At 47.9% G+C, this 22511-nt stretch overlaps 1 protein-coding gene across 7 annotated transcripts in view; it reads right to left on the bottom strand.

Moving 5' to 3' along the window:
• LRRC56 (leucine rich repeat containing 56) overlaps positions 1-22511 on the bottom strand; it is a 62052-nt gene that overhangs the window by 28358 nt on the left and 11183 nt on the right. For 2 of the 7 annotated variants that reach the window (XM_027860170.1, XM_027860169.1), the window contains exons 1-4: positions 8175-8366; positions 7140-7321; positions 5971-6058; positions 3571-3631 (exon numbers count right to left, since the gene is read on the bottom strand). In XM_027860170.1, the coding sequence (XP_027715971.1) occupies positions 3571-3631; positions 5971-6058; positions 7140-7304 (314 nt within the window). In that variant the 5' untranslated portion in view covers positions 7305-7321; positions 8175-8366. Of the gene's footprint in view, positions 1-1203; positions 1487-3570; positions 3632-5970; positions 6059-7139; positions 7322-8174; positions 8367-22511 lie in introns of those variants that run through there. The other 5 variants (XM_027860167.1, XM_027860166.1, XM_027860165.1 and 2 more) reach the window with 4 other exon arrangements.

Below are 22511 nucleotides of genomic sequence, written 5' to 3'. Positions count from 1 at the left end.
CCTGCATGGGAGAGAAAGGGGAGCCCAGCTGGAGCTGGCAGCTCAGTGCCGGAGAGGACAGAATTGGCCATTTTTTGTTCTCTGTGTGTGTGTGTGTGTGTGTGTGTGCGTGCATGCGTGTGTGTGTGTGTGTGTGTGTGTGTGTGTGTGCATGTGTTCCTGATGAATTTGGATAAAAGAGAAATTCAGAACTGTGGTGGCCATCGTAGGGTAGAAGGGACCATAGGGGCACATCATTCAGTCCAACCCTTCCATTTTACAGATGAGGACACCGAGACCCAGAGAGGTCCTAGAATCGGTCAGTCAGCTAACATTTCTCAGGTGACTACTTTGTGCCGGGCATGGTGCCAACTCCTGGGGATACAAAGAAAGACAAAAGCCCCTCCCCCATTCTCAGGGAGCTCCCAGTCTAATGGCACAAACGATATACAGGATAAAGTGAAGATAACAGAGAGAACGTGACAGAAGTAAGGGAGATCAGAGATCTGGAGATGAAATCAATTTTAGAGGCCGCTGAGTCCAATGCCTTCATTGGTTCAGATGACGAAACGGAGTCACACTGAGGTCATAGGATTGTAAATCTGGAGCTGAAATGGGACCGCCTAACTCCTCCCCCCCTCCGTTTTACTAGGAACAGTGAGGGTCACCTAGCTAGTAAGTGCCTGAGGGAAGATTCCCAGCCAGGTCCTCCCACATGCAAGGATGCCGCTTCAGAAAACCCAACCCCAGCCACGTTGGGACCCTGGAACCCGGGGCAGGAGTGAGACAGATGGTGTGTTACATGATGTCATGGCGTGGTATACATTGTATCCTGTCACATAATAGCAGCTCATGAATGAACATCGTGGGGTCCCTAGGCTTATGAAATTAGGATGATTTTCCCTATTTGTAGACAGGATTTCTCCACAAGCTTCCAGAGAAATACTCTGAGTGCTCCAAAGTAAGAATGTGTCTCTCAAACGAAATAAACAAGATCATGTGATTGGAGGTCAGGGGTCGCCACTCTTCTGCTCTGCGGCTTCAGGGAGCATGGGTTTGCTCCTTTCCTGTTTCCTTAGAATCAGCAGCCCAGCCTCTGCTGGAGACCTCCGTCTCTGGATTCCCAGGGTCCCCAGCCCCGCTTGGTCCCTAACAGCTGACCGGCTGGACCCCTCGCCTTCCCACTCATCTCCTTCATGTCCCATCAGCCTGTTTCCCGCTCACCTAGAGCCTCCCAGCCTGTGTTGACAATTTCATCACCTGGGGAAATTGAGTGAGAGACCTGGGCGTGTCCTCTATCCTTGGGCTAGGTGTCAGCTGGTCAAGGTGATTTTCTGCCTGGTCAGCCAGAAAACCAGCTTGGGGAAGCAGGTGGCATCTGTCTCTGGTGCTTCTTGGAGGGTACATTTGCCTCCAGGCCTGTTTTTCTTTCCCCCCTCATTGACTAGATACAGAGTCATCTAAAGGTTAAATTTTTTGGCACCCATTCTCCATGGCCCAGTGGCACCTGGGGGATCAGAAGGAGAAAGGCAGTTACTGACTAGTACATCCAAGCCCTTGCTCTGATAGTAAGTTCATACTGCTATCCAGAGAAAATAAAAGCGATTTGGGTTTCCTGTCATTTTCACCAAGAAAGGACAGGTATAGCTATGGACCAACAGAGATCAAGAATGTCTAAGCAGCCAGGTAACCCTTCAATGGCACTCCAGAGGGCAGCCCCTTCATGGGGCATGAGGGCAGAGTCCCAGGCCCTCCTTTGCAGAAGGGAGACTAAAGAGGCATGAGTCCCTGGGTCCTGGGAAGCCCTTTGGGGGCTGATACTGCACTTGTCTGATGCCATTAGAAAGAGCACAAAGGCTTTTCTTTGAGAAGGGGCTGGCTGCAAGCAACCTGAACAGGTATATTTTATGAGATGTGGAAGATCTCTCTTTTTTCTGGCATCATTCTCAGGGTGAATCAGGGGTGTCATCACAAAATAAGGAAAGATGGTCCCCTGACCCGCATCCATCAAAGTACTGCCTGCTTCATTCTCTACCCTCAGCTAATAAAACTTGTCTTTACTTGGCTGAGAAAAGGCCCCATATAAATAAGTGTGTGTATCAGTTGACAGGGCTGAGAGGCATTCTTTGGAACCATATATCATGTGGCAAACAGGAGAAGTTACTGTGGGAGGAGAGGCCTGGAGGTCACCCACCTTGGAGCTCACATTTTGTTGAAACAAAGAACGACACCTGAAAGTACATATCAAGCCTCTCTCACTTCTTTCTGGTACACTACTATGCAGGGACCTCCCTGAGCCCTTCTTGTGATGGTATCACCTCCTCCTCCTTTCCTCCTCCTGCCAGCCCGGGAGGTTGTGACATGCCACGCCAATCTACATCAGAATCAGGCTAACTCGGGCAGTGGTGCACTCTGAGTTCCACATTTTTATGTTTCTACAATTAAGGCTCTTTCCAGCCCTGGGTCCCAGGATAATGTGAATTGGGATCACTCAGGACTGGGAGATTCTGGGATGCCTCCACCTCAACAAGAGTGCTGTAGGGTGCAGACTGTGCTATTGGACCCTATGACCAAAGAGATCAAGCTCTAGGAAGGTCATGGAGACCTCTATTAATAGCAACAATGCTGGACACTGGGCTAAGCACTTTATAATTATGATCCCATTGGATCCTCACAACAACCTGGGGAGGTAGGGGCTATTATGATCCCCATTTTACAGTTGAGGAACCTGAGACAGACAAAGGTTCAGTGACTTGCCCAGGGTCACACAGCTAGGAAGTGTCTGAGGCTGGATTTGAACTCAGATCTCCCTGACTCCAGGCCCGGCACTCTGGGCATTGTGGTGGCCCCTTAGCTACCATCTCTGAAGGGTCCAGAGCAACTTCTCATCACCTGTGACTCAGGGATTGCCCTGTGCTGTGTATTGATGAAAAAGACCAGGAGAGAGCATATAGAGGTTTGCCTGGGGAAGAGGCCCTGGGGAGTTGGCGGCATCCCAGTACTGGTGGACATGAGACCTGAGATCAAACATGAGCGGTCAAGAAAACCGGTGACGCTGGGAGACAAGTGTGCAGACGGATTCCCATGGTGGTGGAGCCCAGCCTTGGCTATCTAGGCCCCAGATCATCTGCAGCTGTGCCCTCCTTGTCTTGCCCCCTGCCCCAAGGTCTTCCCCTCCCAGGGCCCAATATAAGTCACCTGAAGGAGGAGAGGAGAGCTGGGGCAGGACAGGGGACAAGGAAAGGGTGCTCTTCTGTCTGTTACAAGACCTACCCCTGTGGGAGTGAAGGAGCCTGGGACATTGTGTCTGGAGGATCCCAAGGAACCCAGGAAGGTCAGGCACAGAAACCGTGACACAGGCAGGGATGGGCAACGGTCAGTGTTCTGGGAGGGGCCCCCAGCCCTTCCCAACAAAGACAAGGGAGGAGGACTGGTCCTGGACGGGGCAGAAAGCAGGGCAGGATGGACCTCTTGGAGGCCACATCCTCAACCCCTGCCCGAACGGGAGCTGTCCTTGGTCCCCCGTGCACTGTCGCTGAAAATCTCCCTTCCCTCCCTCTGTGGGGCAGGAAGGACAGCCAAGGTGCTTACCTAATAGAGGCCAGCAGGCTGTTGTTCAGTTTCAATTGGCTCAGATTGGGCAGATGGGCACCTGTGCGGTCAGGAGAGGAGACCGTTGGTATCCAAGCAGCCAGCTGGCCGGCTGGAGAGCCTCCTTTCCAGAGCTCAGCTCCTCTCCCTCCCCCTTCCCCCTATCCTCATCCCAGGCCAGAGGACTGGCCACAAGGCCAAAGCCTGTCTGGCTATAGAGTCTGGCTGGGACTCCCCTTCTCATCACCCTCTCTCTGCCCCAGGCAGAGACCCTCTCCCCACCCCCCCCGCCCAAGACTGCAGCCTGTCCCTCTCCTCCAGGAGACCCCTGGTTGCAGCCTGTACAGCTCCAGTGACCTGCTACAGGCTCCTTCCATCCCCACCACTACCTACTCTCTCAGCAAGGCAATGCCAGGAGCACGGAGGGAGGACTTAGATGGAAGGAGTAGTGCTGCCTTCCCCGGAGCCAAGTACTGCCCAAAGCCTCTGTCCTGGCTCTGAAACAGGAGGACCCTGGCTGCCTGGTCTGAGCTGACTTTGTCCTTGTGAATGCCTCCGGGGGTAAGGGAAGGAGCAGATGCTCCTGGCCAGCTAACTTCTTCACCCATCTCCACTGCCCAGGAAAAGAAAGGCAACGTCTCCTCTGGAAAGCACTTCCCTACCCCGAACAGGGCCTCCCAGGACTCTGAGTCAGCTGGGGGAAATCTTGGAAGTTCTTGTAATTTCCTGGGCAGCTAGGGGACGCCACAGGGCACAGAGCCCCAGGCCGGGAGCCAGGGAGACTCATCTTCAAATCCAGCCTCAGACACCTACTAGCGGTGTGACCCTGGGCAAGTCACTTCACCCTGTTTGCCTCAGTTTCCTCATGCGTAAAAAGAGCTGGAGAAGGAGATGGCAAGCCACTCCAGTATCTTCCAGAAAACCCCCAAATGGGGTCCCCAAGAGTCAGACACAACTCAACAGCCACAGCAACGCTTTCCTGGGGCTCCAACCCCTAGGGAAGAGAGAGCAAGGAAAAGACCGGGCACAGTCAGGGGCAGTGCCCTGGAGCCGAAAAGCACTGACTTTGGGCAAGTCATAAAAGCTCTGGGCCTTAGTTTACCTATCTTTAAAATGGGGGTAATGTTGCTTGACCTATCAGCTACTCAGCCAACAAGCATTTCTTATGCTTGTACTATATGCTAAGCACTGTGCTAAGTGCTGGAGGAAAAAAAGGGGGTGGAAGCCCTCAGGGAGCTCACAGTTGAATGAGGGAGATGACACGCAAACAAGTAAGTACAATTAACATGTCACGAGGATAAATCATCCCAAGGGGAAGACACTACAATTAGAGGGTCCAGGAAGGGCTTCTTGCTGAAGGTGGGATGTTGACTGACACTTTTAGGCCACCAGGAGGTAGGGAGGAGGAGGAGGAGGGGGAGGGAGGAGGAGAGGAGGGAGAGATGATTGTTGAACTGACTTGCTGACCTACTCCCCATATTTCTGCTCTGCTTCTGGCTTCTACCTGGTGCTAATGGGCCTCTGAGCCCCTCCTCCCGCGCGTGGGCACGTCCTCATTCTGGGAACGTGAACTCGTTTGAAGACCAGCCCAGACAACAGTCAGAGGAAAGGGGATCTCTCCTCACCCTCTTCTCTCTGTCGTCGAGGCACTGGGCTCGGGCCAGTCAGGCAATAGGTTTGCTGTCCCCTGCCTGATCTGACCATGCTGTGCCCACGAAGCCCGGCTCTGGGAGGTGACCAGGGGAGGGGCCTCGGCCCTTCCCACCTTTACTAGACTGCTGCACCTGAGCCAGCTGGCCTCCGGGCCTCCACCTCTTGGCTTTCCTGGCTGCCTCCTTCCAGGCCCTCCATCTCTAAGCTGTTTGTACTTCACCTCCTCTGTTAGACTGGGAGCTCCTCAAGGACAGGGACATCCCTGGACAGCATTTAGCACAGTGCCAGGCCCAAAGGATGTACTTAACCAAAGTTTGTTGCCTGACTAATGAGGATTCAGGTATCAAGAAGGAGTTAGATACCTTTCAACTAAAATATTTGATGATTCTATGACTTTCCATGTATCTGCATGAAGTGTGCACTGTGTGCACCAGTGTACACATATGTGCTAATATACACATCCATGTATGCCCACACATGTGTGCCCCCCGTGTGCCCGTGTGTGCTAGTATACACATGAGTGTGTGCCTGCGTGTACATTTATAGCCAGTGGTCCCTGGTGGAGCCCAAGGCCCAGTGGGCAGGCCCTATAAGACCATGGGGCCAGGACGTGGGACATCCTACACAGGTGTGCCCCTGTGTGCCCATGTGTGCTAGCATACACATGTGTGTATGCCTGCGTGTGCTCATGTGCTCTTGCGTGTGTCCTAGGGGTAGGCTGTACGGGGAGGACACAACTCTTCTTACCAAAGTTTCCCAAGCTGTTCTCCCGCGTGTCTACACACATCTCCAGCACCGTCACCTGCTTCAGGTCCTCCACTTGAGCTAAAGCCTGCTGCAAAGACCATTGGGGGCATCAGGAGCTGGAACAGGCCAGCCGTCTTCCTGGCTTCTCCCCACAAAAGGGCGCGGACGGTGAAGACTCACAGCGCTGACCCTGCCTTTGGTCAGTTTCTTCCCAACTCCCTTTCGTCCCATCTGCTCCCAACTGAGGCAGAGCCAAATGAGGGCCCTTGGGGGAGGCCTTTCCCCCTCGCCTCATCAAGGACCACTCAGGAGTCCGGAGATCCTCCTTTACAACTACATGCTTTCAGGAAGGACGTTGACAAGCTGGGGAGGGGGCAGGTGGACTAGGGGTCTGTGCCCTGTGACGATGGGGTGGAGGAATTGAGGGCACGGAACCTGGAGAAAGGAAGGGTCAGGGGCTGCCAGAGATAGCTGTCATCAATTTGTGGGGGGCTCTGGGGCTGAAACAAAACCTGACTTGTTCTTCTTGGCCCCGAGGGCAGAACCCCTGGGAAGCAAAGGGGTAAGAATGCAAAAAGGCCAGCTGAGGCTCTCAGGGGCAGCAGCCTCCAGGAGCCCGGAAGCTCTGCCCAGAAGGGAGGTGACCAGTGCCGGGCAGTGCTGGTGGGGAAGCAAAGGCTCAGTCCCTTCCTCCCTGAGGAGTGCTGGGAGAAGAGGGGGAGGGGCTGCTCCTTCAGGTGGAGGTTGGACCAGAGGTCCAGTCAGGCTCTTCTGGGAGTCAGAGAATCCCAGGGCAAATCTCACTGAGGGCCTCTCTTTCAGACTCACTGCTAAGAGGACTTTGGTCCTGACTCTGCAGCTTGCCAAGGCCATGAGGCTGTCGTCTACTACTTTCACTTAGGCAAAAGGGACCAAACCCTTAATACTGCTTCTCAGTCCAATACACGACTCCCCTGAGGTCCACAGAAGGCACTTGGCACTGTTCTGTTCCCTAATTGTGCTATAGACAACCCAACCAAATACGGTTCAGAAGGAAAAGCTACCTGTAGTCGGGGGGGGGGGGTGAGATGGGGCTGAACCTGGGAGCTCCAGAGCCAGGGCCTGCAGGCCAGGGGAGCTAGGGAGGGAGCCAGCCACCTGCCCAAGCAGTTGGGGGCTGCCAGACTCACCAGCTTGGAGGGGGACAGGTACTGCTCGAACAGCACCTCAGCACTGTCATTGTCCTTTATCAGGGGCCTGGGGTTCTGGAGGCCGTGCCAGCTCAGATCAGTTACATGCACGCTGGCTGCCCCTGCCCGACGGCCTCGGTGGCTTCTGTCCCAGGGAGGGTCCATGTGCAGCTGAGCTAACCCTGGAAACAAAAGAGGGAGAATCAGGGCAAGAGGCAAGGGAGATCCAGCTCCCCTCCCTCTCTCCACCCTCCCCCCCCAAAAAAAGCAGCAAGAAAAAGCAACTGGTGAGGCCGGAGGATGGTGCAACAAGAGGTCCGGTCCTCTCTGAGCTGAGGGCCACCCTGTGGTGCCTTGCTCTGCCTGGGCCCCGAGCTGCCAACCTCCCCAGGATGGCTCTTGGGACCTCAGCCCCACACCTTCCATCACCCCATGTCTATCCTTGCTCTGTCCCGGGCTCTGAGCTAGCTGACAACCCCATACCTGCTGGGGTCCAGCAGCTGTGGAGACAAGAGGAGCCGGAGGTGGAGTATCATTGAAACCGGTCCCCACTTCACAGGGTTCAGTAAGAGCCCCCCCAGCCCCTACCAAGGAGAAGCTCAGGAGTTAAAAATGGGGGAAGGGCTTATTGGAGAGACAGGAAATCATTATGTCAAGAACCAAGAGAGTGAAGCAATGATGAGGGGCCAGAGAATCGCCCTAGAAATGGAGGAGCACATGCCTCCAGAGCTGAAGAAAGGCTTACAGAAGAACCGAAGGAAGAGGCCAAGAGTGGGACCCAAGCTCCTGGTCAAAGCCTTGAGGGAGGGTCAGCAAAGGAGAGGAGAAGCTGGCAGCCTTAGGGAATAGAACTGAGACCAAGTCAAGACAGAGCCCCGATGTGCACCACATGTGCCGTCTGCGGCTGGAGACAGTTTGCCGGAAGCATGCCATGAGCGCCCCGTGAGAATCCCTTCTGGCCGAAGCGAGGGCTGGCGCAGATCCAAGCACGGGTCACCACCAGAGAGAACCCCCAAGGCCGAGTATCCAGAGAACCTTGGCCGGTTGCACTCAGCGGCCGTCGTCAGAGAGGAGAGACGAGACCGTGACTGAACACAGGGCACATGCTGGGCATGTGGGAGGACCGAAGGCTCCTGAGGTCTGAGCAGCCTGCAAAGTTGGGTGGAACTCTCTAGGGACAACAGCCAGACCTCCCCGAAGAGATGACCACCAGCTCGGCTTCCATAAATTCCTGCTGAGAAAGCCAGAGTTGGGCAGAGGCTTCAATAGGTCGATGCAGGAGACTGAAAAAGTCTAGAAAGGGAAATAAACCTAAGCAGCTTGAATGGGCCGAGTGGTCACCAAGTAGTTACATTCAGAAATGGGGAGAAGAGGCGGGTCCCTTCAGAGCTTCATCATCTCTACCGGTCAGTGAGGAGACAAAGAGAAAAGCAACAGGGAAGAGGAGGAGAGGGAGGAATTTACTATTTCTTGTGAGTGGGGTGCCGAAGGAAAAGGACATGCAAACATAGGTGAGATGCAAGGATTATTATTTATCACTTATTAGGAGTGTCTGAATCCAGCTTTCTGGGACTAGACAACTGTCTGACCAAAAAGCTTACTGTAGACACCAGGCTGCTGACCTCAGAGACGCTCCAGGGAAGCGGGGTGGTTGTTAGGAAGACTGACAGCCCTCCGAGGGCTTGTCTTGGGCCCTCTGAGGTCTTGTTTTGGATCCATCCAGAGTGGTGTTTTGGGTTCCCCAAATTAAATTAACTTGCCTGCTGATAGACATCTGAAACTGCCCTTCTCTTAGAGACAACTTACTGCCTATGTGAGGCCAATGTGGCAATGTCCTATGTCCTTGTCTGAGTGCCAAAGAATGTCACCCCACAAAGACCATAGTGGGAACCAATACTTCTCTCCAGCTCTCACTCTCTCTACCAAACAACTCGACACATTTCTTTTTAAAACTATTTCAGATTTTGGTGACTGGTCTCATGAATGGCAGTTAGCGAGAGCAAGGCTCATGAAACTTTTTTTTTACCCAGGGTAGGCAAGGGAAAGTTATATACATACATACATATATAACTTATACACACACATACATGTTGTATGTGTGTATATATACATAAACTATACATATACATAGTCTGTATAGATATAAAATATACCTATACATATATACACATAAACATAGTATGTATATATACATAAAATATGCATATACATATATATCATACTGTTGAGGGCTATGATGGAGTGGGTTCCTAAGTCCAGGCCAGAACTTAAGTGAAGCCTGTTCTCACGAGAATGTGCTCATAGAACATCTGTTACTGGCTCTCCATGACCCTGAGAATTGATGTTTTTGCAGATAAAGTGAGGCACGGAGCCTGGGAAAACCAAATATCTTGTTCTCACACGTGTGATTTTTTGCTATATGAACTCTGACCCTTAGATCATTAAACGGTTTGCTATCTTGCATCCCGCCTGACCCGTGTCTTTCTTACACTGCGTCTCCGAGCCATTTAGGGAGCGCAGGTCACTCCCGACAATTGGCACCCGAACAGGAACCAGGGACCTGCTGAGACCTAGGACCAGACTCATCCTTCGGAGAAGAGCAGCTCCCTGAACAGGAGCTCCGCGCTATGGCGTAAGGCAAGGGAAGGCTCGGAAGAGTCACTTCGGCGACACTTTCACGTTATCCCGAGCATTCACACAGGCACAGTACATCTCATCAGTAATCAGGCTTAAACGGGGAGAGCAGCTGTATTTCAGAGACTAGCTCTGACAGAGGTGGATTAAGGCAAAAGATGGGGCAAATTCAGTTTAAGGAAAGAGAAGAGTCTTATACAAAGGTGCTTAAACAATTAATGAGAGAGAAAGGATTGTACTGTGCCTCAAAGCAAGTGAAAGAATTTTTAGATATAGTACATCAGTGTTCACCCTGGTTCCCGGAGGAAGGAACCAGAGATATAAAGAGATGGAAGGTAGTGGGAGAACAAATGAATGAATATTATCAACAGGTAGGTGCCGAAAAATTCCCAGTTACTACATTTTCATTATATAACATTATAAAAATTTGTCTCATGCACCCTACTGATGGCAGGGAGGTTCATACCTTTGACTAGGGCACACAAATGGAGAATGAAGAGACAGAAAGATATAGGGAAGAGTCTTGGTCAGATGACCCCTTAGAACCCACCGCCCCTCCACCTCCACCAGACCCTTTTCCTGATAATATGTTTAAAAAGGCCTCTGCTCCAGTTCAGAGAGACATCCTTGGAGCATTAAAATCTGAAGAAACAGTACCATCTGAGTTTCTTCAAGCTCTTCCTGTCCTTGAAATCCCTGATCCAGGAAATCCAGCTAATATTTTAAGACAACATGAAACCTTAAATTTCAAAATACTAAAAGAACTTAAACAGGTGGCTTCGTCTTATGGCCCTACTGCTCCTTATGTCATGACCTTATTAGATAATATTGCAACTACTGTTCTTTGTCCTTTTGACTGGTGTACCATTGCTAAAATATGTCCAGAAAGGGGAGATTTTTTGTTTTGAAAAGTGAATTATTATGATAATTGTACAAGAAGTTACTTCCGGTTTTTTGATTTTCCCTGTTATTACCATGTATCCGTTCTGTGTTTGTCTATGTGGTATGAGTGAGTGTCCTGTGTGTTATTTGACACCCTTTGTAGCCAGGTAGCAAAAATAGCTTTCCAGTTTCCAAGACTGCAGCTGGACTCTGGAATGCCGCTTTCTTTCTCTCCCCAGCTACCTCCCTGATTACAGCAGCCGCAGAGGAGCGGGTGGATGGGAGAGAGAAAGAAAGAAAAATATTTCATTATTTAGGCTATATGATTGGTAAAAGGCAAGTTAAGAAGGATCCTTGAACTGTCAGGTCAAAATTAGAAAGAAATAAGATATGTGCAGTTTTAAAGGGAATTTAATCCAAGTCCATCTGAAGAAAAGGTAACAAAGTTTAAGCATATAGAAATGAAAGAAGTATAGGTAAAAAGAAAAGCATAATCTATTTGCAAGAACAATGTGAACAGAGGGTTTGGTTTTGAAACTTCTGAAGAATTGTTGGAAAAAATAAATCTTCTCTCTCTCTTTACATTCTAACTCTGGCCAAGTTTTAAATGTGGAGGGGGAGACAAGAAAGATGGGGAACCTTTTCTCCCCAGATAAATATACAGGTAGCACTTAATCTTTTCTGCCTCACATAAGAGAAAAGTTTTTGTGTACCAGAACAACTAAAAGGTATTTTAATTCATTCTGATAATATTTTAAATGAAATGTGATGTTTTTAACTTAATGCTTAAGTCAGAATTTATTATACTGTTTGGCATTAAAGTAAATTGGGAAAATGTATGGATCTGAAATTTGTTAACTGGGTGACATTAAACAAGTTACCTCATTTTATCTTACATGATTGGAAAGTGCCTAACACAATGCCTGGCAGAGGGCAGACACTAAAAATGTTAACAACTATTATTATTAGTTCCTTAATTAGATGTGACTGGTATACAATGTCAATGGCGAAGAGGTGCCCGATCTTCCATGTCAGGAAATTTGGAAATGTATTCAAAAGAATTGGAGTCACTTAATTGGTAATATGTTTGTTTCAAATCTTAAACACCTAGAATTGTTTCAAATTGGTAAACTTTTGTATTAGTTATATCAAGTAGCTTTTCGTAATTTGGATGTTATTAAAGTGTGAATTTAAAGAAACTAAATGACAGTGAAAAAATGGTGTAAAACCAGTTATATTACTTTGTCAGCCCTGCTAACCCTGTCTTATAATGCTTTATAACTGCCATTTAGAAAATCAGGTATTTCCATCTTTACCTGTAACTAAAGAAGAGCTTATAGCTAAACCAATTTGACTATCATTTATGAAAGCTATAAGATTGTTAACTAAGTTATTTGAAGTTACTGTTTTAATGTTAAAACCTAGATTGTCCTGTGACAATCACAGGCGGGTCTCTCTCTTAGTCATTGCTGGCAAGACTCTTGCCAGAGTCCTTCTTATCAGGCTGATCCTTCACCTGGAGGATGGTCATCTACCCGAGAGCCAGTGTGGCTTCAGAAAGGGCTGAGGAATGGTCGATATGGTGTTTGCTGCCCGACAACTCCAGGAGAAAGGCCAGGAGCAGAACAGAGGCCTGAGGACATTTGTCGATCTGACCAAGGCCTCTAAGACTGTCAGTTGTGAGGGCTTGTGGAAAGTTATAACAAACTTTGGTCGCCTGGAGAAGCGCATCAGTATTGTATGTCAGTTCCATGACAGCGTGCCTGCCCAGGTTCTGGATGTGGATGATGCTCTCACGCTCTCCCAGTCACCAGCGGAGTAAGGTAACAATAAAAATAAATACAGTCACCAGAGACTCGCAGGGAATCTACATAATTATGCTTCTGGGTAGGGCTCCAGTCCTCTGGTGGGGTCCCTCTCGAGCAAGGATGCCTCCTGTGGACATCTAGTCTACGTCCTCTTTCAAGGCCACTGCAGGAAGTCCACCCAATGCCCTGGGCTCTTTTCACACACTCCCAGGAGCACCAGACCGCCACTCAGTCCCTTTCACTAAGTGATGGGCCAATCATAGATGTTCACTGTGATGTCCCTCATGTCCCTTCTCCAGCACCATTCCTTGTGCGCTGTAAAAAACTGCACTTTACACACTAATAGGCACATATAGAAGAAAGAGGTGTAACTAGAGAGAGGTGTCTTGTTCTGGGGAAATGGAAGGGTTAAGGTTTTAATTGGACATGGAGCCACAGAATGCCTTAAAAGTGGGAGAGCCATGACTGCGGGCCTCATTCAGGAGGACCTAGATGGTAAGACTATCACTGTTGGGGACTTCAGTGTGCTTCTTTCAGATAAAGACAATCTAACAGAAGGATAAATGCAAAAGAAATTAATAATCTAGACAGAGTATTATTGAAAAATCAGTTATTGTAAGGGGAACACCTATTCCTCAGCATTGCACAGCATTTTTCTAAAAGTGACCATATGTGAGGACTTAAAGAACTCACGAATAAATATAGAAACAAAAACATCAAACACATCCTTATTGTCCACAATGAAATAAATTATAATAATAAAGGAAACATGAACAAATGACCCTGCAGTCGAAGAACCAATCATAGAAACAATAAAAAATATTAAAGAAAATTAAAACAATGAGACTACGTATCAAAATTTGTGATGTGATGTGTGTGTGTGTGTGTATGTGTGGTCAAACAGAAACGAGGCTGGCCTCCTTGTGACATGGATGAATAGAAACATGGGGTGAATGTGATTGGGAACATGGCCCAGCTTGTCTCCAAAGGACACAGCAATTTCTTCCTTTGTGGAGCAGAGGAGGGCCATGCCTGCATTGCCAACCATATTGGGCAGGGGTGGGAAGGATGCTGGCTGGCCAAGTGGCCTAGCCATCCTCCTATACTTTCCAGCTGCCACGAGGGGCATTGGGCTAAAAGGACATCCCACCTTCTGAATTTCCTTATTACTGTCAATCTAACTTACCAGTCACCCAGGGTCACAAGCTGGGTACCGCCCTCAACTCCTCACTCTCTTTCACACACAACGCCATATCCAATCTGTTTTCTAGTCGTGTTTCCACCTCCGTAGCATCTCTCCAATATGCCCCCTTCTCTCCTCTTATCCTGCCCCCACCGCAGCATAGACCCTCATCTCCTCACCCCTGGCCTACTGCAATAACCTGCTGGGGTGCCTGCCTGCCTTGTCTCTTCCCACTCCAGTCCATCCCCCACTCAACCACCTTCCTAAAGCTCGGGTCTGACCATGTCACCCCTTCTCCCAATCAGTCACCTCCATGATCAAATACAAAACCCTCTTTGGCTGTGAAATCCCTTCATAACCTGGCCCCTTCCTGACTCTCCAGTCTCCTCACCTCTTCCTCTCTGAGTGCTCTATGATCCAGCGGCATTCTCCTCCCTCCCACTTCTTGCAAAGGATGCCCCCAGCTCAGGACATTTCCCTTGGCTGTGTCTGTGTCTGGAAATCTCTTCTTCAGTTCTGCTCCCCTGGCTTCCTTCAAGGCTTAGCCAAAGTCCCAGCTTCTGCAAGGAAGTCTTCCTCATCTTCCTTAATTCTAGTCTTCCCTCTGTGGAATAGCTTCCATTTGTCCTGCTTCTATTTTGTTTGTACGTGGTTGTTTGCATTTTTCTCATGCACTAGCCTGTGAGCTCCTGGAGAGAAGGCAATGTCTTTTACCTTTTTCTATCTCCCTAGTGTGTAGCACTATGCCTCACATGTGGTAGGTGCTTAATAAATGTTTACTGACTGGTACATAATAGGTGCTTAATAAATGCTCATTGACGATCACTAGTATTGCTCCCTATCACCAAATGCTGGTTTGAGCATTTGGGGCATCGGCCAGCAGAAGAAGCAATTCTCTCGCCCCACATGGCCCCTTTGTAAAAACCAATTGATGTCAAATGGTTAAATGGACCCAGAACGCTAATCTGTGGCCGCAACAGGAGGGGGGCATCCAAGCATAGAAAATCAGAGAAAAATACCCCAAATCCCTCAAGGTACCCAGAACCTTGAAGGGAGATGTAACCAAGTTTAAACTCAGGAGAGAAAGCCAAAACATATTCACTACCTATAAATAAATATAGAATAAATACAAGGTAATTTTGGGAGGGAGAGTTCTAGCATCTGAAAGGATCAGGAAATACTTCATGTAGAAAGTAGAACTAGATTGTGAAGGAAATGAGGGGCTCTAAAGGGACAAGGCAAGGAGGTGATCAATTCAGTCCTGGGGTGCACAGATTATTGTGGGTGAGGAACAGCAAAAAGTCCAATTCACCTGGACTGGAGCTTGAGGGAAGGTGAGTAATTTGTGAAGGAAGATTGGGAGGAGGCAATTGCCAAATAGAGGCTTCCGTCTCACACGATCAACAAGATGGAAGAGCAGACACTTTCTCTGATCCTCACCACCCTTCAGACGCCCCCAAAATGAGGATCCACACAAGGTATAAAGCCATTTCAGTTGGCTCCACATCTGAGACACCAAGATCCCCAGTGAGATAGCAGTCACCCTGTGCGCTCACTGGGCATCCTCTGCCCCTGGTCCACCAGCCACATCTTAGCACGTGACTCAGTTCTGCCCCATCTCCTTTTCCCTGTGCTGCGGAAAAACAAAAAGGCAGAAGGCTGTAGTCAGTGAAAAGTGAATTTTCACCAGCTGACTGACCCAGTCGTCCATTGCGGGAGGAAGCCGACGCAACTTCAAGGTCCAGCTGCACAATCAAAGGGAAAGAAGTCAGAAAGTGAGTTAGAGAGGAATATAAGGAAAGAAGATTACCAGATATCTCAGGAGCAAGAAAACCAAAGTGGAAGATAGTACAACAGAAGGAAAAACTGCCTTCGGATCAGCTAACTAAGCCCAGACATCTGGGAATAAATGGTGCCAGGCAAAGGAAAATGAATCGATATCTGACGAGGCCAAGGAGCCTGTGGATTGCCAAGAAAGCATGGAACCCCAGCAGAGTTTTCTGGAGTGGTTTAAAAGAGAATAAGAATTGTGAAAGCGGAATTATGTGTCTTACACTTTGTTCTAAATGATACATGACCTTAATATTAAAGCTCATACTATAGAAGAAATTAGAAGTGGTTCACCAAGTGGTCAGGGTGGAGAAAGGAAGGTTGTAGCTTGGGCAGAGCTCATGATCTGGTTTTTTGGGGTTTTTTTTGTTTGTTTGTTTGTTTGTTTGTTTGTTTGTTTTTTGGCTAGGCAATGAGGTTAAGTGACTTGCCCAGGGGCACACAGCTAGGAAGTGTTATGCGTCTGAGGCCAGATTTGAACTCAGGTCCTCCTGAATCCAGGGCCAGTGCTCTAGCCACTGTGCCACCCGCTGCCCCCAGAGCGCAAGATCTGGAGGGGAACCGAGGGGTTGAGGGACAGAAGGCCACAGTGAGCAGGAAGAACAGGGTTAGGAGTCATCGGGGAGAGGGAAAGGTGGGAAGATGACCGTAATCTGATAAAGTCTCGAAGTTCAAGAGCACAGGAGTGGAAGGCTTGGGATGACGGTGAAAGCAAAGGTCTGACCGCCTCTGTGCAGCTGAACTTTGCCTGGAGCAGCTGGTCATGAGTGTCTGAGGGATAACCAACATGGAAATTGGAGTCTCCCCCATTCCACTCCCGATGGGTATAAGAGCAGGCGTTAGGGTGAAAGGGTTGACAGCCTGACTCTGAACTTGCTAAGGAGAGGTGGAGGTCCCAGAGGTGAGGAGAGAATGGCTTTCCGAATCTTGATGGATAAATATGGATTTATCCACATAAACATGACGCTACCTATGGACTGAAAGGATCTCTGTGGACAAGACACAGGGAGAACCTGAAAGTGGGGACAGAGCTCGAGGAGTCCGGCGGGCTGAGGACGATGAATAAAGGTGGAGCTGGTGCTGGACAGGGGGAGAGGCTGTGTCATGGGGAGGGAGCCAGGTGTCAGCAAGAGTCACAACATGGAAGGATTGGGAAAGGAAAAGATGACCAAAGCAAGTCTTCCAACTCCAGAGAGCAGAGTGGGAGGGCTGGGGTGGGAGTGGGGGGCCCTCAGGGTGGGTGAGGAGGCATTGGGGGTGGGGAAAGGGGTTTGAGAAGTGACAGCCAGGGGTTCAGAATCACTGGGATGGGTAAAGTATAGTGGGGCGGGAGAATGCTAACCATTGAGGAAAGAATCTGGGCAGAGCACCAGATCCACTGGGGTAGGTAGGTGATTAGTGTGTTCAAGGACCCCCCAACCAACCTTGGGAAGGGGGGGAATGGTGATTCTGAGTCCTGACAAGTCTAGCAGGTCTGACTCCCGGCAGGCTGGAGCATGCCAAGGTGTGGCCTGGGGTAATCTGGACAGAAGACAATAGCCCTACTTTTGGGTGGGTCTGATGGGGAGCAGCCTGTCAGCACTGGAGAAGGCCCTGAGGTGAAACGGGGGCAGAGGCTGGTGGCCCGGCATGGGGCTGACGTGGGGTACCCTGGGAAAGTTTGAAAACGAGGAGACCAGAGGCCAGGGGATTTCTGTTAGGGTCTCCTGAAGCTCACTGGCTGGGACATGAAAGCCTGGCAGCAGCTCAGGCCCTGGGGCAACTCAACTGTCTGGTCTGGACAGGTTCAAATATATGTATATTCTGAACTTAACAAACCCAAATGCAACAAACCTTTCCCAATGTATATTTTCTGACCTTCTCATTTGTAACTAAGCCTCAGACCTCTTTCGTGGTGGGGAATCCTTCCCTTACATCTGGAATGGGCTCGCCTCTGTTATAAAGATGACCCCAGACTCATATCTACTTATGTGGAAACTTAACTCTTTCATTTCTCATGCCTTTAGACTTGGATGTCTGTGTCTGGGCCCCTTCCATCTTTCAGTTTGCCAAGCAGAAACATGGAATATTTTCTTCACACTCTTCTTTCTCTCTCTTTTCCCTTCCTTTTCTCTGTCTCTACCCACTTCCTTCCTTCATCTCCTTTCTCTTTTCTATCCTTCCCTCTCTCCCCCTCTCCATTCTTTCTTCCTCCTCCTCACCTTTCTCCCCCTCTCTCCCTTCCTCCCCTCTCCATCTCTTCACTCTTTTTTCTCCCTCCTCCCTCCCTCTTTACCCTTCCTCCTCTGTCTCTCCACCCTTCCTTTCCCCTTCCTCCCTCCTCATCTTCTCCTTCTCTGTCTCCTTCCCTTTTCATTTTTCCCCCTGTGCATTATTCCAAAGTGTAGCAAATGGGGTTGGGGTGAGCAGATTTCTTCCTTCTTCTTCCTCTCCCCATCCCAATTAGGAAAAGTTAAGGATGGCTTTCAGAAAAGGATCTGCTGTATGTGCACATCCAGGGGCCAGACAAGGGAATGTATAGACCTCTAAACTGGATGTCCTTTGGTTTCCTTTTCTGTGTATAGGTCAACTAGAGCTCTTGGAAGCACAAGGTCTGAGGGAACATTTGTTTTGGGGGGTGGGGGGCCATCTCCAGTTGGAGAATTCTCAGGGTCAAGCATCTGGGGCATTGGCCAGCAGAAGCAATTCTCTCCCCCATGTGGCCCCTGGAGCTGGAGCTGGAGGAACTGGAGTCATGTCACAGGGAACCAAGACATCTGGACCTCGGCCACCATTTCCCGATAACTGTTTATTTTTTTTTTTAAGGCAATTGAGGTTAAGTGACTTGCCCAGGGTCACACAGCTAGTAAGTATCAAGTATTTGGTCTGAGGCCGGGGATTTGAACTCAGGTCCCCCTGACTCCAGGGCCTGTGCTCTATCCACTGCACCACCTAGCCGCTCCCCTGATGACTGTTATGAGTTGCTTGGGCCTTCAAATTTACCTCCCTGGGGTAGTCTAATGGGCTCCTTGAGTACTTTATGTGTCTCTAGCTCTGCTCACCTACTTCTCTGAGTTCTTTCGATGTTATGTATTTTGGGGGAGACAGAGGCAAGAGGGAGGTTGGAATAAAAAACTGTCCTATACCCACTATGCATTTAGTGCATTCTGTGGGAATTAGGAAGCTTGTTAGTCATATTTGGGGAAATGTGAGTAATGTGAGATGCAAGCCATACCACGAACATATTTACAGATTTTTTTAGGAGTACGCCAGAGGGGAGCAACAATCCCAAGAAAGAAACTGATGCTCTTGGACTCATCCCTAGGAATGGACCCATCTGGGTGAACCCAGGGTCCTGCTTACTGCTTAAATATTAATTCCCTGATACCCCCAACTTTAAAAGTTATCAGTCCAGTACCTAGATAAAAAACAGACTCCCTCCTCTAGCATGGAAACAAGCGCACATGCCCCCCCCCCCCAAAAAGGCCTGCCTGTGAAAAACTCCTGTTAGAAGGTGGGACTCTGGGACCTGAGACTCTTCCTCCACGTTAAAGTCAAGGAGCTGTTGATGGTGTTAAGGGAACATTAGAAGGTCAGTGAGGCTACTTTCTTCCTCAATTTCCTGGGGACTTGGTACTCAGAAGAGACCTTTAAGGAGGCAAGAAAAAGCTTTGACAATGGAGGGGAAGAGGGAGGAGGTAAGGGGGAGTGAATAAACTTTACTCTCATCAGAATTGGCTCAAAGAGGATACAAAGAGCATACACTCATTTGGGTATAGAAATCTATCTCACCCTACAGGAAAGTAGGAGAGGAAGGGGATAAGAGAAAGGGAGGATGATAGAAGGGAGGATAGTTTGTAAGAGGGGGTAGTCAGAAGCAAAGCGCTTTTGAGAAGGGACAGGGTGAAAGGAGAAAGAGAATAGAATGGAAGGGAAGGAATAGAATAGAGGGAAATAGCAATGGCAACTGAAAAAAATTTTGCAGCAAGTTTCTCTGATAAAGTCTCATTTCTCAAACATATAAAGAACTGAGTCAAATTTATAAAAATAAGAGCCATTCCCCAATTGATAAATGATCAAAAGATATGAATAATTTTCACATGAAGTAATCAGAGCTATCTCTAGCCATGGGAAAAAATACTCTAACTCACTATTGATTGGGGAAATGCAAATTGAAACGATTCTGAAGTGCTACTCCATACCTATTAGATTGGCCAATAGGACAGAAAAGGTAAATGACAAATGTTGGAGAGGATGTGGGAAAAATGAAACTTAATGCACTGTTGGTGGAGTTCTGAACTGATTCAACCATTCTGTAGAGCAATTTGGAACTATGCCCAAAGGGTTATAAAACCATGCATACCCTTTGACCTAGCAACACCACTACTAGGTCTATATCCCAAAAGAGATAAAAAAGGAAAAGGAAAAGGACCTATATGTACAAAAATATTTATAGCAGCTCTTTTCTAGTAGCAAAGAATGGGAAATTGAGGGGATGCCCATCAATTGGGGAATGTCTGAATAAATTGTGGTATATGATTATGATGCAATACTATTGTGCTGTAAGAAATGATGAGCAAGGTGCTCTCAGAAAAACCTGAAAAGACTTACATGAGCTGATACAGAGTGAAATGTACTGTGTACAAAGTAACAGCAATATCATAAGATGATCAGTTGTGAATGACTTAGTCATTATTCTCAGCACAACGACCCAAGAAAACTCTGAAGGACTTATGCAAAATGCTATGCGTGCCCCAAAAAAGAACTGATGGTGTCTGAATACAGATTGAAGCATACTTTTTAAACTTTCTTTATTTTTCTTGAGGTTTTTTTTTTGGTCTATGTTTTCTTTTACACCATGATTAATATGGAAATGTTTTGCATCGCTACACAAGTATAATCTATATCAAATTGCGTGTCTTCTCAATGAGGATGGTGGGGAGGGAGGAAAGGAGAGAATTTGGAACTCAAAGTTTTAAAAACAAATGTTAAAAATTGTTTTTACATGTAATTGTGGAAAAATAAAATACTAAATAAATAAAAAGAAACACAATGCCCCTAGTGCAAAATGGAAGAGAAATATGATGAACCAACAACTCATCTGAAAAAGATGAAAGTTAGTGGGCTATAAGCTTATTATGAATTACTAACTGGAGGCAGTCAAAAAGTGAATGTTATCTTAGGTTAAATTAAGAGAATCTCAGCAGAAGTAGTGGTCTTCTTGTAAATCAGACCTAGTGACCTGGCATTTGAGAAATGCTAGGACACTGATTACTGGGATAAAAATTCCTTATTCAACAAAAATTGTTTGAAAACTGGAAAGTAGTTCGACAGAAATTAGATTTAGACTAACAACTTACACCATATAGCACAATAAGTTCTGAACGAATACATGACCTAAATAGAAAAGGTCACACCATTAAAAAAGTTAGTGGAGAATGGGGGAAAGAGATAAGTATGATCACGGAAGATTAAAAAAATTAATTTATATAAAACACTCAACACCATATGTTGAAAAAATTTCCTCACTCAGTTTTCTCTATGCCAGGTACTGTATTTTTTTTAAAGGAAAGAAAAGCTTCCACATGAACCAAATTAACACATACAGAATTGGAATCAGTTGTTTAGGAAAAATCTTTGCAGAATGTATCCATAACAGAGGTCTGATATTCAAGATACACAAGGAACTGATACAAAATACATCAGCAATAATCAGCCATTACTCATTAGAAAGAAATTGGACCTGTGGTGTCATTAATATAGGGAACTCAGGGGAGAAAACTCCCTCCATCATGGAGACCAGGAGGTGGAAATGAGGAGGGAGGGCATTCCAGGCATAGGGAATCGCAGAGTTGAGAGATAGAGTGTTTTCCTCTGAGGAATAGCAAGGAGGCCCATGTCACTGTTTGCAGAGTGTTGAGAGGAGGAGGTAAAGTGTGAGAAGATGGGAAACTTTGGGGTGGGGAGGCTAGGTTAGGAAGGGTTTTGAGAGGATTTTATATTTGATTCTGGAGGTGACAGGGAGCCACTGGAGTTGATTGAGTAGGGGGAGTGGAGGGGAGGGAGGTGACATGGTCAGATCTGAGCATTAGGAAAATCACTTTGGTGGCTGAGTGGAAAATGGACTGGAATGGGGAGAGACTGAGGCAGGCAGACCCTCCAGCAGGTTATTGCAATAGTCCAGGTGTGAGGAGATGCGGGTCTGCACTAGGGTGGGGTCAGGGTCAAAGGAGAGAAGGGGGCATATTGGGAGAGATGCTGCAGAGGTGAAATTGACTAGAAATGATATAGAGGTGAAATCAACAGGTCTTGGCACCATATTGGATCTGGGGGATGAGAGAAAATGAGGAGTCCAGGGTGACTCCTAGGGTGTGAGTCTGAAGGACTGGGGGAAGGGTGTTGCCTTTGACAATAATAGGGAAAGGGTGTGTGTGTGTGTGTGTGTGTGTGTGTGTGTGTGTGTATGTTTCGGAGGGGGGAGAGGGTGTTTTTTATTTTGTTTTGTTTTGTTTTGCTTTTTGGTAAGGCAATCGGGGGTAAGTGACTTGCCCAGGGTCACACAGCTAGTAAGTGCTATGTGTCTGAGGCCAGATTTGAACTCAGTCTCCCTGAATCCAGGGCTGGAGCTCTATCCACTATGCCACCTACCTGTCCCTGGGGAGAGGGTTTAGAAGGAAAAATAATAAGTTTTGGATATGTTTAAGTTTAAAATGTCTACTGGACACCCAGTTCAAGATATTTGAAATGCAGTTGGAGTTACAAAATTGGAGGTCAGCAAAGAGGTTAGAGCAGGACAGGTAGATTTGAGAATCATCAGCATAGAGATAGATGGTTGTTAAATCCATGGGAACTGATGAGATCAACAAGTGAAGTGACATGGAGAGAGAAGAGGAGAGAAGAGAAGAGAAGAGAAGAGAAGAGAAGAGAAGAGAAGAGAAGAGAAGAGAAGAGAAGAGAAGAGAAGAGAAGAGAGGAGAAGAGAGGAGAAGAGAGGAGAGGAGAGGAGAGGAGAGGAGAGGAGAGAGGAGAGGGGAGGGGAGGGGAGGGAAGGAGAGG

The sequence above is a fragment of the Vombatus ursinus genome, unplaced genomic scaffold (assembly GCF_900497805.2).
Source record: "Vombatus ursinus unplaced genomic scaffold, bare-nosed wombat genome assembly UNPS02014176.1, whole genome shotgun sequence".
Classification (NCBI taxonomy): Eukaryota; Metazoa; Chordata; class Mammalia; order Diprotodontia; family Vombatidae; genus Vombatus; species Vombatus ursinus.
The sequence above is the reverse complement of the archived record's forward strand: the minus strand, read 5'-3'. Positions and strand labels throughout refer to the sequence as shown.